General features: G+C 41.1%; 1 protein-coding gene across 9 annotated transcripts in view; it reads left to right on the plus strand.

Annotated features, from left to right (window-relative positions):
• MACROD2 (mono-ADP ribosylhydrolase 2) overlaps window positions 1-17,609 on the plus strand; it is a 993,596-nt gene that overhangs the window by 485,298 nt on the left and 490,689 nt on the right. For all 9 annotated transcript variants that reach the window (XM_083495642.1, XM_083495644.1, XM_083495646.1 and 6 more), the window contains exon 6: window positions 7,184-7,305. In XM_083495642.1, the coding sequence (XP_083351768.1) occupies window positions 7,184-7,305 (122 nt within the window). The remainder of the gene's footprint in view (window positions 1-7,183; window positions 7,306-17,609) is intronic.

Below are 17,609 nucleotides of genomic sequence, written 5' to 3' on the forward strand. Positions count from 1 at the left end.
TTCTCAAGACAGTTGCATCTCCCAGTTTCCCATTCCCTCTTTCCAATAATCAGCTAGCTTTCTATGATGGTTGAAGGTGTTTAGTCCTCACCAGGCTGTTTTCGAACCTTCCCATTAGTGCCTCCCCTCCATACTTCTGTCAATTTTGTAGTTTCTCCAATTCTGCTGATTCCTTTGTTTTATGTGGATGGTGCTGCTTGGGCAACATAATGGCTGCTTACTGGGTAATTGGGTGGGTATATTTATTTAAATCCTGGCCAATCTGGAATGTACAGTATATGCTAACCTTTCCTTCTAGGGCACTGTGTTCATTGTCTTTGCTGTGGTTCAATCATGGTTGCTATTTTCAGAGCCAGAAAGCATTTTTCCTCCAAACAGATTGGCCTTGTCTGGAGGTTTCCCTTCCCAATAGCAATGGTTGCAACATTGGGGGATAAGGCATTGGGTGGAATCCTTCTAATCTAACATCATGCAGAAGGTGAAGAGGTGTGGTAAATGGGCCATAGAGCTTCCTTCAATGGCTTGGGAGGGTCATCTATGTAAAGCTGTGGCTTGCAGAGGACCCATTAACTCAGGGCTTGACCTTGTCGTGTGACAGCCCTACACCAAGGGGCTGTGAGGGATTTACATCCAGTGCCTAAGCCAGATCCAACCTACAACTGGAATCAATAAAGTTGTGGCCAATTTTTTAATTCCACTGTGAGTGGGTCCGCAACAACCCATACTGCGGAGAATCAGCTCACTATTCATTTCATAGGGCTTGCTAGGCAATACATTTTTCCTAGCTTTGAGGATGTCTTCTCCCTCGTTAGTATAGAGTGTTTCAGCGCTTGTTTACATTCCTTGCTGGCATTGTGATCCTCGCAGGTTATCACAAATGGCAGCATGCAGGCAGCAGGGGACATGAATACAAACAACAAATAGGTGCCATGCTTGATGAACGTCTGAGCCCGCTGCTGTGTGCTGGGATTGTTCTTCCCATTAATTATGCTCTTCTCTCCAAATCAAGATCACTGCACTTTTACTGCTTTATGTTGCACCGTGACTTTAAAGGGGAGAGGGAACTGTGTGTTCCTTTTGTGTGTGAATAATTATGTTGTAGCTGCCTTTCCTATTTAGCCTGGCAATGAGGTCTTTGTAATTTACAAACTCCTTTACTTAAGTTCTTTCTTTATCTGTTTCTCTGGCAACAACTTTCCACAGCAAATGGTGAAACATACACAACTGCCTTCTTTGTTCCTTGCTATAAAGATCGAATTTATCTGGACCATAATATCCCACTGCTAGATTTTCCAATGGTAGCCACAAATAACCATTGCGGTGAAGTAGTGTTGGATTTAGATCTGGCAGTCTTGGGTTCAAATCTCTACTTCAAAGTCAAAACTTAGATGGTGGCCTTGGATCAGTCACACTCAAGTGTTGTCTACGGTGTGGTCTGTGTATGCTGTCTTGTGCTCTTTGGCAGAAGGATTAAATTAAAAATGTATTTACTTAATATTATTTCTAATACACAATACATATTAATGACGTATTTTCCTTAATTCTGCCTGGATGGGCACTTGGGAGCAAGGTACACTTTGAGAAAAAAGGACTGTCTTGCAGAGCCAACACTGTGCATTATTAAGATATATTTTCACCTCTCCAATATGGTTTCTAATGAACATATTCATGCACCACCCTGAGAAACGCTTTTATGCCACATATATTACTCTTACCTCATTTTTAAAAGAATGTATTCTTAAAACACTTTTCATACAGACACTATTATCTAGCATTTTGTTATTTTCTATTCACGGTTCTTTTTTCTTTCTTCACTGGTGTTTGCAATTTTACCTAATTTGTTCTCACTGCCTAATTTTCACCTGTGTTTTAGTCACTTGCCAAGAGCATTATTGGATGCCTTAGATGAAAGTAAAACTAATGCAGCTGCCTGAACTGTTTTCCTTTCTCCTTCTTTCACTTGCTCTCTTTCTCCCTTCCTCTCCACTTTCAATGCTATATTTATTAACCTTTAGCGACAATTTGCTTGTTTCACATGTACGTTAGAACATTTTCTCTTCCCTTGCTAATTGCATAACTCTTTGCGGGCATTTTACAATTCTCTGACTTTGTGTCAGTGTTCTGTAGAAAGTACTTAAACTTTTCAGGGTTTTAAAATTTGGCTTTAAAAGAGATCTTTGATGCAGCCTTTTCCTTTATAATTCAATGGGAGCCTGGGGAAGGACAGCACCACATCTTTCTAGTCCATGTTTGCCTTGCAGTACATCCTAGGTGACTGCTGTTTCTGAAAAGCGTGTTCTCCTTCATAGAGAGCATGTGTTGCGGTGGGGTCTGACAGGCCCCTCCCCCCCTCTGTTGCTGGGCAGGTTAGTTTGGATGACCATCCGCAGTGATTGGGCGGTTGGGATGCTGGGCAAATTTTGGTGTTGCCATTTAGGGGGTTAGACCAAAAGTTATAAAATTAAGTCACGCAGCACTGACTGGGCTCTTTTGCTGCATGCATCAGATCACCCTCCCACCCTCCCTAATTTAGGGCTCTTGGTTGACCTTGGTATGCCTGTCATGGGGTCGTCTGCTTTTGGGGCAGGGGCCTGGTAGGAATTTTGTCCATTTGGCTGATTGGCTGGTGCCATTTGGTTTTTGCCTACTGCATAGCAAATCGTCACAACTTATAAGGTTGTGGTTAGGCATTGGTTTAAAAATTGGTTTGTGGAGGGGTAAGGATTGGCAGTGCCTGCCCCTCCAATGCTGCTGCTGCAAGGGAATTCCTTTAAAGGAATCCAGGGGCTTGCCATTCTTTCGTCTGTACCCCTGAATGGGGCTTAGGGCCGTGCAAGCCCTCGGGAGCATGCGGGGGGTGGTGGTGAGGGTCTGGTGCCTGGCTCCATGCTCTCCCCATATTATTTTCCCTTACTGGCTTTTGCTGGAATCTGGAAGTCAGTTCTGTCCAGGGGTGGGGGACAGATAGTCTGAACCAATGCCTAAGCAACCACTCACATTTATGTATTTTAATAAAGTTGTGGCCAAAATTATGCAAAAAATATGTGTGAATTATGAATTATTTAGGGGTGGCTTGGGGGACGTCGACACGCAACATATGTGGCCCTAGCCTATTGTTCAGTGTATGTATCTCAGCTCTGTCCCAACTTGCTAATTTCCTTCTGTTTTTTTGATATGTGGATGAATGGCCTCGGTTTTCTGAAGGTTACACTAGTCTCCCTTGCACTGCAAACTATAGGCTCTTAATAAAAAATTCCTTCCAGTAGCACCTTAAAGACCAACTAAGTTAGTTCTTGGTATGAACCACAGCGGACCTTGCCACCAAACTCTGCCAATTTGTCCTTACCCACAACAACTTCAAATTCGGTGATGACCTGTTTCTTCAGATCAGCGGCACAGCAATGGGCACCCGCATGGCCCCACAGTATGCCAACATCTTCATGGCAGATTTAGAACAACGTTTCCTGAACTCCTACCCACTCAAACCTCTCTTGTACCTGCGATACATTGATGATATTTTTATCATCTGGACACATGGTCAACAGACCCTGGACACCTTTCACCAGAAATTTAATGATTTTCACCCCACAATCAACCTTACAATGAATCAATCTATGCAAGAAATACATTTTTTGGACACTACTATAAAAATACAGGATGGGCGCATAGACACCACCTTATACCGCAAACCAACTGACCGACAAACATATCTACATGCCTCTAGCTACCATCCCAAACATACCAAACAGTCCATTGTATATAGCCAGGCACTACGTTACAGCCGCATCTGTTCCAATTCTACAGACAGAGACTCTCACCTAAGGGATCTACAGCAAACCTTCTCAGAACTAAAATACCCAGCAGATGAAGTTAGACAACAGATCAACAGAGCCAGACTGATACCCAGAGAGAACTTGCTGCAAGACAGACCCAAAAAAGAAAATAACAGAACACCTCTAGTCATCACATACAGCTCCCAAGTTAAAACAGTACAACGCATCATCAGAGATCTACAACCTCTCCTGGACAATGACAGTTCTCTTTCTCAAGCTCTGGGAGGAAGACCTTTCATTGCCTACAGACAGCCACCCAATCTTAAACAACTCCTAACCCACAATAATACTACAACCAGACTTAACACAGACACTGGCACCAGAGCCTGCAATAAACCCAGATGCCAACTTTGCTGCCACATACACCCGGACAACACCATTACTGGCCCCAACAACATCACACATACCATCTCGGGACTATTTAATTGCTCATCGTCTAACATTGTGTATGCCATCAAATGCCAACAGTGTCCTTCAGCTCTCTATATTGGACAAACAGGCCAAACCTTACGCCAAAGAATAAACGGACATAAATCTGACATCAAGAATCACAGAACAGAGAAACCAGTAGGAGAACACTTCAATCTCCCAGGGCATTCTATACAAGATCTCAAAGTAGCTGTTTTACTACAAAGGAATTTCAGAAATAGACTGGAAAGAGAAGCTGCTGAATTACAACTCATTACCAAACTTAAAACCATGAAAAGACCTGGGCTTAACAAAGACATTGGATTCTTATCTCACTATACATAACTAAACCATTTCTCACCTTCCCACCCCTTGCCTTTTCCTGTAAGACCTATTACAGTCCTTAAGAGTCGTCAACAGGCTCTCCCAGCTATCTGCCTATCTCCCATTCCCACCATCCTTCTGAGTAACACCCCTCCCCACCTTCTCACTATATAGAAGGATCTGGCAACTTCTATTTCAGTGTATCTGAAGAAGTGTGCATGCACACGAAAGCTCATACCAAGAACTAACTTAGTTGGTCTTTAAGGTGCTACTGGAAGGAATTTTTTATTTTGACTATGGCAGACCAACACGGCTACCTATCTACTATAGGCTCTTAAGACATTCTTGCTGTTTGGATTTTGGGCAGTCTATAAGGGCGTATTTTCTGTCCCATTACAGCTCAACACTTGTCTCTAATTGCAAAACTCATTATTACAGTGGAGATTAAGGTTATGCGATGATCACATGCCTGCACTCTCCAAATTTCTTTCTGGTGTTTGGCATATCAGAAATTTAAAAAATAATGTTTTTTTTAGCTTAGTTTAGAATATGAACCTTGATGTATGTTAGAAACAGCTGTATTAATAGAGGAATCACTCTCCAATGCTGGCCTGATTCTGATTGGAAAAACAATAAAACAGTTGTACCGATTCAAGGACAAATGCAGCAACCTGAACCAGCACACTTCCCGTTGCTGCAGTCTGTTACATCAGTGCAAATGTTTAGTAATTAGTAGCCTTGTTTGCAGCTCTGAAGCCACAATGTAATGTGTGCATATTAATGGAGTGTTTGGACACTGTTAATTATGAATGATGTATTACTTTTGCTGGTCTAGTGCACCAATAAAATGTCAAGCTTGTCTGTTGCAGCACGGTGTGGTGCTGAGTACTTAATGCTGATAAGAAGACCCTACTGCTGTAGCCTACTTGTATGGTATATTCAAGCATTTAGCAGAATTAATAAAATGAAGCTTCTCTGTGTTAGGCATTGGGGGGGGGGGCTGTAACCATAAAAGAAAAAAAAAACATTTCACATGCATAGAAATTTGGTTTTACACTGTTCACTGAGCAAGCTGTTATGGTCAAATACTGTAAACAGCTGTAATGAAAGGGTTTCCAGAATGAAATGTGGAAACAGATATTTCTCCCTGTGCATTTCCATGTTTATTCCACCGGCAACTGTTCTGAGTTTATTATTGTGCTGCATAAAATACACATGGAATATAATGCTTAGCCTAGCTGAAGGGTAAAGTCAATGTCCCTGTTTTGATCACTAGTTGTCATCCTTCTTGTCACCTGCCAAGTGTTAAGTGTCAACTTCAGATTTCGGTTTTTGGGAACAATTTTAACAGGCTTTGCTGTTAAGTATTGTAGATGTAATAATGAAACCAAATAATGCAGTTTTGTTCCTGTAACTAGAGGAAATAACTATGATTAAAAAGGAAAGGTTGATATTTCTCGTTTTTGTGTGCTTCTCAGTGTGATTTTTACAGCAGTTAGAAAGTTTAGCTGTGTAAATCTGGTTTGTGCCAAGCACACAGAATTTACTGACGATATGAATTCCCTAGTGGGAGTTGCCCATTGGCAGTCAATTGAATCTTAACATTTGTTGATCTACAAAGAAAATTGAAGAATTTAAATGTGGTTTCAGTCTGGCAGGCTTGGGAGAGCCTGGGAATACTATATAATGCTAGGCGGTAAGTTTCGGTGGTAGCCATGTTGTAAAAATTGAAAGTTGTTGGGTATTTTTTTAAGGTTGAGAATAGTGAAAAATCATCCATAATTATGACTGCTGGTACACACTTGTAGAATAAGAGAGGGAGAGGAAGTACCCTCTGAAAATATAGTTAATGATAATGGAATTGAAGATGAGGGAGGCTGTGGTTGGAAAGCACATTTGCTTTTGTAGGTATGTTCTATGTCACCAGAGTCAGACCCAATAGAAATATTCCTCTGGCACCATGGCAGGCACAAAACATTCCTCTTAGACTGGTTCCACATTGGTTTGCTGATAGCACATGATAAACTGCATTGTGTGAAATCTTAATTACCAATTTCACCTCTGGCATGCATGTTCTGATGGGAGATAGGGAAGCCCCAATGTGATTAGGGCAAATCACACGTATCTAACAGTCTGAACTTTACCAAGGTAATGTGGAGCTATGTTCTGGCAGCGGAGGGGGAAAGCATTTTACAGGTGTCAGCCATGCCACCACAATAACGTATGAACTGGGCACAGGAAAGTTAGGGAAGCAGAGAAGAATATCAGGATTTGCACATGTAAAAGCCAGTCAGTACAAGGAAGGTCCAGATAAATGAGCAAAATAATGAAAGAGAAAGTTGATTATTATGTCATAGCTTAAATGTTTCAGTAAGTACTGTCTGCTAATTTGGGGACATAAAAAAGACAGCCTCATTCTTGCATTGTTCCTGAGTTCTGTTTTAACTTCAGTGTCCTGAGTTAAATGTTGCCTTTATAGCTATCATTTATTTGTTTTCTGTGCTGTATCAGTGTCTTCTGCCTTAGCCCTATAGATTTAGAAGCTCATCTTTTAACATTTTGTATGATCCTATTGAAGATCTGATAACATTAACTTGATTTTTTAATTATTCTTGCAGATGTCATTCATACTGTGGGCCCTATAGCAAGAGGACATATTAGTGATAGCCATAAGGAAGACTTGGCAAATTGCTATAAGTCCTCCCTGAAATTGGCCAAAGAGAACCTCATCAGATCTATTGTAAGTACTTTGCAATATTTACCATTTGTTGTTTGTCTTCGGGAATGATGCATTGACAGCCTTCCACAAATCTTGAAAACAGTCAATATTTGCTATATGTTGCATTGTGGCATTGTAGGAATTAATGGAAGAATATTGCATGTAAAATAAATAAGAGCATTTGAAAGGCTATTACATTCAACACACCACCCTGCTAAAAATCCAGACCTAAACATATATGCTGCTGAAATTTTGGGTTCATTAACTCTTTATTTAAAAATCCTACTCAAGCATGTTCATTTCTATTCATGTGCCAAGCATCCCTACTTGCTTTGTGATTTCTAGCTAGTTCTGTTTGGTATTATCCCTGTTTTTGTGTAAGTCGCTACATTATCTTATTGTTGTTGTTTTGATTAACTACCACAAGCTATTGTGATGGACACTAACATAATATGTCTTCTAAGATTCTTTCTTTCTTTAAATATAAAATGTTATTTAAAACAAAGATAAAACAACTACACACAGTCAGAGAATCAACTCCGACCACTGGATTTCATTATTAATGACAATTGTTTTCTTCAGACTCAAAACCAGTGTTTTATACAAAACCATTCCTCTTACTACACTGTCTAAGGCTACAATTCTGTATACTTGAGAGGGAGTAAATCCTACTAATTCAATAGGGCTTACATCTGAGCAAACATATATTGGATTGCATTGTTTGTTCACACATGATTCCAGATAAGAGGATTATATGTAATTATTCTAATCAACGTACTTTTTCTGTATATAGTTTTTATGTTGAGGGCACTAGCTGTAATATTATTTTTATGTGGATGCTAACAGCAGCCCACCATCAGTTTCTGATGAATGTTTTTGACAAGCAGGTTATTCTTGGATAGTGACACAATGTTCACCTGTTGCACAAATTCTGCATTTGGTAACCTACAATGATGCACACATTTTCAGTATATTTCTCTTGTAAGCATCCATGTGACCCAGCACTTTCTCAGTGTTAATGAGTAGACTTGGTTTCTGCAAAAACACCAAACAGAAAAGCCCACACCATTCGCTATCATCACCATGTTGCAGTGGATATCCAAGCTTTTCTAGACTGACTTCTTCAGTTTCCAGAGTTAGGCTGTTAGGCTGCTGAATTAAAAGATAACAACAGGGCAACTGACTTTCGGGTTTGGTGTGTGTGTGTGTCAGTAAACGAGGGGAATTAAGACTAAGAGAGCTGCGTGGGGGGTGCTCATGTAATCTCACTGTATACAAGTTGTACAAGTGACAATAAAGTATTTCAATATTTCAAGTTAGAGCATCCCTGACAGTTGGTGGTTCAGCCTCTCCAGTGGAGGAGAACCCATCACACCCCCACACTCCCAGTGCAGTTGGTTAACCCTACAGTTAAGAAGATTCTTCTAATGTTCAACTGAAATCTACTCTCTCATTAGATCTATTCCCACCCTTTAGAACGGCAGGGTTTCGCCCTCTTCCATGTGACAGCCCCCAACAGTGCTATTATACTCAGTCTTCTCCAGGTTAAATATGACCTGTCCCTTCAACCTTTCTCATAGCATTTGTTTTACATATCCCTGACCATCTTTGTAACAATTTGTGTACATCAACATCCTTCTTAAAAGTGCAGCACCCACAACTGGAGAGGGTACTCCCTTTAGCTTCCCTGCTGTCCACTACATAGAAAGGTCATAGCTTAGCTGTACAGCTTAAACTTTGCATGCAAAAGATTCCATGTTCAATTCCCAGCACCTCCGGGTAGGGCAGGGAGAGATTTGTTGCCTGTGGACAACAGCATAGACAATATTGGCAAGATACTGGTTTGACTCAGTATAAAGACAGCTTCCCATGTTCCACTAATAGTGAGGAAAAATGGGTAATGGATACAGGTGCATACATACCTTGATATGTGTACAAAACATGCTAAAGGACCAGGAATCAGGTCAATGGTAACCTTGCCACTAGGGTGAATAAGGCAGCTGATTTGGGGGAGTCATGAAAAGGCATCAAATAGTTATTTAAATGTACTATTATTGTAATTTTACTGCCAGGATGCGGGAGAGGCTCTTTTTTATTATTATCTTAGGTGCCAAAATATGTTGGCTGACCTTGGTTTTCTTAAGTTGGCTTGTTGGGGGCACTATTTGCCTAAGGTAGCAAAATACCATTGATTGACCCTCAGGTCTTCTCCCCTCCTGCCCATTAGATGGCATCCTCTTTAAGTAGCAACTTCATTCTTTTGGTCTGTTGCATCCAGTGTTTGCACCTACAGGGGTGTGCACACCTGTCCAGAAGATAAACCAGAAGGGGAAATTAGAGAGCTCTGATTTTAAAAACTTCTTTTATATTTGCTGTAATTGCATTTATATTGCCCTAAGTTTTTGTGAGATTTTACTTTTTTACTTGGTAAACTGAGAGATAGCTTTGGAAAGAACAGTAGTTTATGAATCTTTAAATGATAAATTGCCTAGTTGGCCACCCGTCTGAATCCATTCAATGAAGAAGCAATACCAGCTGGCAAAACAAATTCATCTGATATTTGCGAGCAACCTCCAAGGACTATGTGGAAATCTGCCATGTAACTGAGGCAATAACTTTAGTGGAGAAGACAACATTATGAATATGTTCACTGCTATTATGGATATGTTCACTGGCCTATTGCATTTAGCATGGTTTTAGAATTCATTAGGGACGCGGGTGGCGCTGTGGGTAAAACCTCAGCACCTAGGGCTTGCCGATCGCATGGTCGGCAGTTGGAATCCTTGCGGTGGGGTGAGCTCCCGTCTTTCGGTCCCAGCTCCTGCCCACCTAGCAGTTCGAAAGCACCCCTAAGTGCAAGTAGATAAATAGGTACCGCTTTATAGTGGGAAGGTAAACGGCGTTTCTGTGTGCTGCGCTGGTGCCGGCTTGCCAGAGCAGCTTCGTCACGCTGGCCACGTGACCCGGAAGTGTCTCCAGACAGCGTAGGCCCCCGGCCTCTTAAGTAGAGTCAGACACGACTGGCCCGTACGGGCAGGGGTACCTTTACCTTACTTTTTTAGAATTCATTAAGTGAGTGAGATATTATCTGCTCTCTCTCTCTCTCTCTCTTTCTTTGTCGGAAGCCTACATTTCTGCTGTACTTGACGAAGTTCATATGGTCCCCTGAACCAGTGCTAATATAGAGAAACTTCTTAGTACATCAAGGCTTTCTTTCCTGTTTTCCTCCTTTCAGCCCCTGCATGTGGTTGACAGGTGCTCAAGCCGATGTGTCAGCTGAAGCCTGAGGTATTGTTAAACTGAAAATTTGAGAAGTACGCAGACAACAAGGGCTGAACATGAAACAAAAGGGATTATCTAAAATTCACAATGAAAACAGAATATAAAGTTAGCATTGTCTCTCTTTCATCCACAAGGCAGGCATTTGTCAAGACTGTTATGAAAATAGAAAAGTTTTATACACAGAAAATAACTGAGCTGTGAAAAACTGTCAGTCTTTTATACAAAATACGGTGTTTAAAAAATATATCTAAGCCTGGTCTTCACCATATTGGATGCAGTGATTTGTAACTCAGCATCTTGGGTTCCTCTGGACCATAAGGAGAGAAACTTAAGCACATGCCTAACTCAGTTGTTAGAGCATGAGACTTTTAATCTCAGGGTTGTGGGTTTGATCCCCACATTGGGTAAAAGACTAGGGACCTTGTGGTCCCTTCCAACTCTATGATTCTATGAGGACAAGTGACCCCTTCCTGAAAAACGTATTTCCCTCGATTCATGCAAGTCAGATGCATTCAAGTCAAATGCAAGTTACACATGCAAGTCAAAATGTGTTCTTTTATAAACCACTCTACCTCTTACACGCTGTTGTATCTAAAATTTCCATTGTGCTGGCTGGGTTGGATGGGTGTTGTAGGGCACAAGGTTTCCCAAGGATGCCTTGTATGGCTAAGGACTTTACCCACGTCTCACATTACATATAAATAGATCTTGACATTAAGCAGAGAGCAGGAAAAACAGGATAGTTATGTTCTTCCTTCACCATCATCAACAAAGAAGGAAGGTTAGCTACAGCCACTTAATAGCTGCTGACAGCGTAACTGATAGGGTTTTAAGTTGGGTTCCTTTTTTTGTTTGTGTAAAGAGCACATTAAGATAATTTGCAATGTGTTCTGTGTTCCTGCAGATAGTTTCTACCTTAATGTCCATGAGAACACTAGCTTGAAATTTTAATATTTGTACTGAACATTGTATGATCTCTCTGTGATGCTTTGCAATTATTAAGCCAGCTGAAAATGAGGTGGCGTATGGTGACAGGGTCCTTCACTATATTCGTTTGCCACCTCAATTGTTCGCCACTCAAATGAGTCTGCATTCTTACATTTTAATTCCCTTGTAGTCTCGAATTACATTATGGAACTGTCAAGTAAATTATATTTTCTTATACAGTTCCTCAGCTGAGAACGTTGCCATAGTAATGAGTTTCTAATCTAAAAAGCCTACAAGTCGGCTTTATTCTGTCACCTGACTTTTTTTGATGGAAACTTCCATCCGTCCTTCATGAGATTCACTTTGAAGGGAGCTGCCTCAGCTTCCTATTCACCAGCTCTTGGGAATATTTGCATGGAGACATGTTAGATCTTTATCCATATTCTCATTGATCTTGCATTCTAAAATATTTATCTGATCCCCAGGACATTTATTTGGAAGTCCCAGTGAGCCCCATAGGACCTACTTGCTATTAGGTCGATTCAGAATTGCAGTCCTAATTCCTCAGTCTTCCCCTTAAATATTTGTTGGCTGGGGGGACCCCATTTCAGATACCAGCAAGAGGTGAGGTTTTAGCAGTGATGACAGTTGTAATTAACGCCACTGCAATATGTTTATATCTGATGACACTGTAGCAGCTGGTAGATTAATAGCCAGTTTGGTTGGGGTTTTTGGGGTGGGTGGGAATTGTGATGAGGAAAATAATATTAGAACTCTGGCAGTGGAGTTGAGGTTCCTGGCAGTGTTTCTTTGATGTCTTGAGATGGAATATTTATGAGGGTTCTAAGAAGATAGACAGTAACAACATGCCTTTCCTATTATGTTTGTACAGAGGACTGTTATACCATAATTCCCAGTTGTGCACTCTTATATTCTCTAGATATGAAAACAGAATTATGAAGCCCCATTGTTTGTGATGCAAGTTGGTTGGTATCCATTCCTCCATTATGGTCAAGGAGGTGGTGGGGAGTCTTTTGGGACTATACATTTAGTTCATTGGAAGCAATTTACTCCACCTCTTTGCTGGCATAACATTTTGCCATCACTAAGAGTGAGATGCAGATCTGAGGGCGACAACCCTAATAATCCAACTTTAGGCTCTTGGTCCGTGTAGTTGCACCAGTTTCATGGTTCCACTAGGATAAATGTGGTGCTATAATGGCATAGATCCCTGACACTGGCATGTCTATGGAATCTACTAGCTACTTGCATTAATAATAGTGCAACAAATTGGACTGTAAAACCATGATCTGCATTACAAAAAAATGTTCATGCTGCTACATAAGAAGCAAGGTCTTTGAGTCCATCATTAGTATTACTATATTCTAATGCCTTATGCTGCCATAGACTCCCATTGTAGCCAAGAGAGCTCTCAAATCTGCCGAACAAGCCAGTGAATGTTCAGCTGATGCTGAACAAATGTCTGCTACTTACATGGGATCATACTCCTTCCTTCAAAATAACCTCTTTTAGTCACATGTCAGTCTGAGCATTCCATATGTCCACTCTCTGTCTGGGTCTTCAAAGCCCATTGCATGAGACATAAGCAACTCCCCAGGCCTTGGTGTTTTAATAATAATAATAATAATAAATAATAATAATAATAATTTATTTATACCCCGCCCTCCCCAGCCAAGACCGGGCTCAGGGCGGCTAACAACCAGTAATAAAAACAAGTTGATTAAAATACAATTTAAATACAATTTAAAAGATTAAGATACAACATTAAAACATTAGGATGCAGCCTCTTCACAGGAGGAGAAAGGAAAAAGAAAGAGGGGGAGGGAATCAAACTGATTGTAAGCCAAGGGCCAGGTGGAACAACTCTGTCTTACAGGCCCTGCGGAAAGAAATCAAATCCCGCAGGGCCCTGGTCTCATGAGATAGAGCATTCCACCAGGCCGGAGCCAGTGTTGAGAAGGCCCTGGCTCTGGTTGAGGCTAATCTAGGGTGTTGCTATATATGGACCTTAAGGTCCTCCGTGGGGCATACCAGTAGAGGTGGTCCCATAGGTACGAGGGTCCTAGGCCGTGAACGTATATTAAGCTAGTGGTTTTCAGCCAGGGTGCCATGGCACCCTGGGGTGTCTTGAATGGTGGTCAGGGGTGCCAAGGGCAACACTGTCCTCTGTTCCTCTTTCCTTCCCTCCCTCCTCTGATGCCCTCTTGCATCTCTGCCTCCCAAAGACTTGCCAAGCTGTTTATTGCAGTAGCCCTGGCTATAAGCTCCGCAGGAATATGGTGCCTCTGGGAGGCACCTCTTTTGTGTGTGTTGGGGGGCAGCTCAGAGACCAGGGACGGTAGCAGCAGCTGCCCGGAGGACTCCCAAGGAGGGGGAGAGGAAAGGAGGCTGAGGGAACACAAGGGAGCGTGTTCGAAAAGGATGAGAGGCTGCCAGCTCTGCAGGCAAGGGGTGACATAACTGGGGTTCTGAGCCCCACAGGGGAACCACAAAAAGAATGTAGTTGGTTAAGGGAGCCATGGACTTAAAAAGGTTGAAAACCTCTGTATTAAGCTATGAATTTCCTAACTCTATTGGACCAAAGGTGAGCGTTTTGAACTTCATTAAAATACCTTTTTGAAATTACTTCACTCTCCCCACAGGACATCTAGGGCACTTTTGTATTTTGCAAGTTGCAAACTGTAAACAAAAGTGGTTTTTATTTAAATACCCGAAAGAGAAATAGTTTAGAAAAGCACCCACAAGTAAAGCTTTGTCTTAACATATGACTGGAGCCTCCAGGAAATGTGAAACTGGGCAGGAGTTATATTACTAGTATAACAGGGAGAGAGAAACTTGCAGATCATACTGTGTGCATGTAAGTGCAGCAGGACTGGAATGTACCTTTATTGCTTATTTATTTCAATTTGAAAACCCACTGAGTACTATAAGTATATATTCCCTTTAAAATACTTTGACACGTTGACAAAAAATAGGTCCTGTGCTTTCTTAGTTACCTGCTCCTTCTTTTTAAAAAAATCCCCTGCCACTATATATTAGGATGACATATCTTTTCAAATAATGCTTTCATGAACCGTAAGAAAAGAATATTGTCTTTCACACCCAAGGAGAAGAGGAGAAGAGATCTCAGAGCATCCACTGCATGGCAAGATGCCTTTAGAGAAGAGAACATCTGAACATTAGTTGCATCTTTGTGAGCATCTCTTTCTTTAAACTTCAACAGGCCGAGAAAGAAAGAATAGGGATGGCACAACTAGGACAGAAGTTGGATAGGTTTGTTTATTAAAAAAGGAAGAAGGGAAAGGGAAAAGAGGGATAAAGAGGTGTACCTCAGTGGTAGAGCATCTGCTTTGCAAACCAAAGGTTAAATCTCTGGCTTCTCCAGATATTACAGGTGGTGCAAGGGGAAGATTCTTGTCTCATACCTGGAGAGCTGCTTCAACTAAATGCTTCAACTCAACTAGATGGACCAATTGTCTGATTTGTGCTTAATAAGCTGTCTTAGGTTGTGACTTGGTTCCATGTGTCTGAACATCTGAAGGAACATGCAGTGGCGTAGCGTGGGTTGTCAGCACCCGGGGCAAGGCAAGTAATTTGCGCCCCCTAACCCATGGATTTGCGCCCCCTAACCCGTGGATTTGCGCCCCCTAACCCTAACCCCCAGATGTTGCGCCTGGTGCGGCCGGCCCCCCCTGCACCCCCCACGCTACGCCACTGGGAACATGTACAAAATGCACAGAGATGTTTGAGCTTCATCTGCAAGCAAGAGCATAGCACTTGTGCTTCCTCTTTCCCATTTCTGAGCTGTTAGTGTAAACTTCCATCTCAGAGCACTTTTCTTTTTTTTTTTTTTGCATTTGCCATCCTTTCTATGAAGAAAAATGCTATGTATTTCATTTAACTGAAATGGGTTGCTTAGTGAAATCGAACTGTTTCTATAAACCATTAGATCCCACCCTTGCCAGCTAGATCTCAAATGCAGAAAGGTTTTCCTGCAATGTTATCAGTGGCTGATGCATTTTTTGTTTTCAAAACAAAACTCAGGTCTGAGATTTGAAATCAGAGCTAGTTCAAATCAGCCTTCCCCAACTTGGTGCCTCTGTAGTACAAGCTCCAGCCTTTGGAGGGCACCTGTTGGGGGAAGAAAGTGTAAATTAGAGATGGTAGGTGTAGCAAGGGGTGGGTGGTTTGGGGGAAGAAACCACTTTTCAAAGGAATGTAAGCTGGCTTCCAGAGTGTGCATCAAGAAGCAACATTGAGCCTATCTCAAATGAGTTTTACTTCAGTTTACCTCAGATGGTGAAACAAAAAGCAAGGAGCCTCAATTGGACAACTTAACTGTTCAAGAAATGCGGCCAGGAAATAGATGAGAATATGCTTTCTTCTCCCCTTTCACTGCAAGAATGGAAAGAAGAAAATGTGAAGGGAACTGCCCACTTTCTCTTTGTCACCAACTCCTTCTGCAACAGTGACAGAAGGAAAAGCTGCCCATAGGCAGACTAATATAAATACTATTGCCAGAAGATATGTTGTCGTTTCATTTCTTGGGGTGAAAGCGGAGCCTTCCTTTCAGCTGTGGGGGTGCTAGAAAAAGCGGGGAAACGGTCACATGCAGAAAACAAAGGTGGTCTGTGTGTTTTGAAACAGAATTATTTATATTATTATATGTATTATTATTATTATTGCCAGCATGGCTGGAAGTGTAGTTGAAGTACGTGAAGAAGCTTCAGGTGGAAAAGACTGACCATTTTGCATACCTTGAAAATGGATCTGCTTTGCAGTTTTCTTAATCCTTCACTATAGTTTCTCTAGCTTTAGGAAGGTTCCAAAGAGGCTCACTAAAGTTACGGGCCTAAATAAACTTACAGCTCTTTCCCCATAAGCTAAATAAGCCTTCCTGTTCTAAAATGAAGCATACCCTGTATTCTGTCACTTGTTGCTGTTCTGAAAAATAACAGGGTTCTTGGGGACTAATGGTTGTGTTCTCTTGCACAGTTTATTTCCCCAGCAGCTCATTTGAAACCCCTGAACTTTAAGGGGGCAAAAAAGAACCCACAGGAAGTTTGACCTACTAAGCATATTCTGAAAGGAGAAGATTTATTGTTGGGTTTACTCAGAGATTATTACTTTTTATCACTGTGTGTTCTGGAAAGAGAGCACAAGCGGCCAAAAGCATTATATGCGATGGAATGATTGCTGTCTTGGAAAGATGGATCCCTCTTTTTAGCAAATAACTCCATTCAAAAGGAAGAACACTATATTGGGAGGGGGAAGAATGTGCAGCTTGTATTCACAATATTTTGTGTTAATCTGTATTTCCTCTTGATTTAAATTTAAATCTAGGGCATACAGTGGAATGGCTTTAGAGGAGAGCGAGGGACCCTCTTGAAAGGTGTGGGATGGGACATGGAGGGTTGTACCAAGGTGGGGAAATTGGAACAATTCAGTGGTGCTGCCGTGTGCAAGAAAATGCTTTCTTTTTTTTAAAAGTAATATTTATTGAAGTTTCATAAACAATCAAAAGCTTCAAAATTTAAACGTAAAATACAAAAGCCAAGAAAAACTACAAAAATAAAAAAATACAAAACAAAACACATTAAAAATACACAATATAGAACAGTTAACAAAATAGAATAAAAAAGAATAAAAAACGCCAATAAGCAAAACAAAAAAGAGATTAGTATTTTCATATCTTATACTTCATTCACTAGTTTCTTGACCTCCTCACACCTCCCTTTTTGTATTCCAATTCAGATATTTAGTTCAGCAAATCCTTACCCTCTATCATTTAACCTTACTCAGCATCTTAACCTATAGTAAATATATATTTTCCACCATTATCGATCCATATTTACATATTCTTATTAATCTTTTTACCAACACCGCTTGTTTTCAATCCAACATCCCTTTAACATTCATTAATTTTACAGTATTTCTGTAGATAGTCTTTAAATTTTTTCCAATCTTCTTCCACCGACAAGAAAATGCTTTCTGTTCATGCAACACACCCTTGAAGCTAAATGAGAACTCATAGTCCCATTCTGCAGGGGACATAAGGCTAGAGGCAAGCCAGGCAGTGTATAGTGAAGAGCCCA

The sequence above is a fragment of the Podarcis liolepis genome (genome assembly GCF_965112155.1).
Source record: "Podarcis liolepis genome assembly, chromosome: 3".
Taxonomy (NCBI): domain Eukaryota; kingdom Metazoa; phylum Chordata; class Lepidosauria; order Squamata; family Lacertidae; genus Podarcis; species Podarcis liolepis.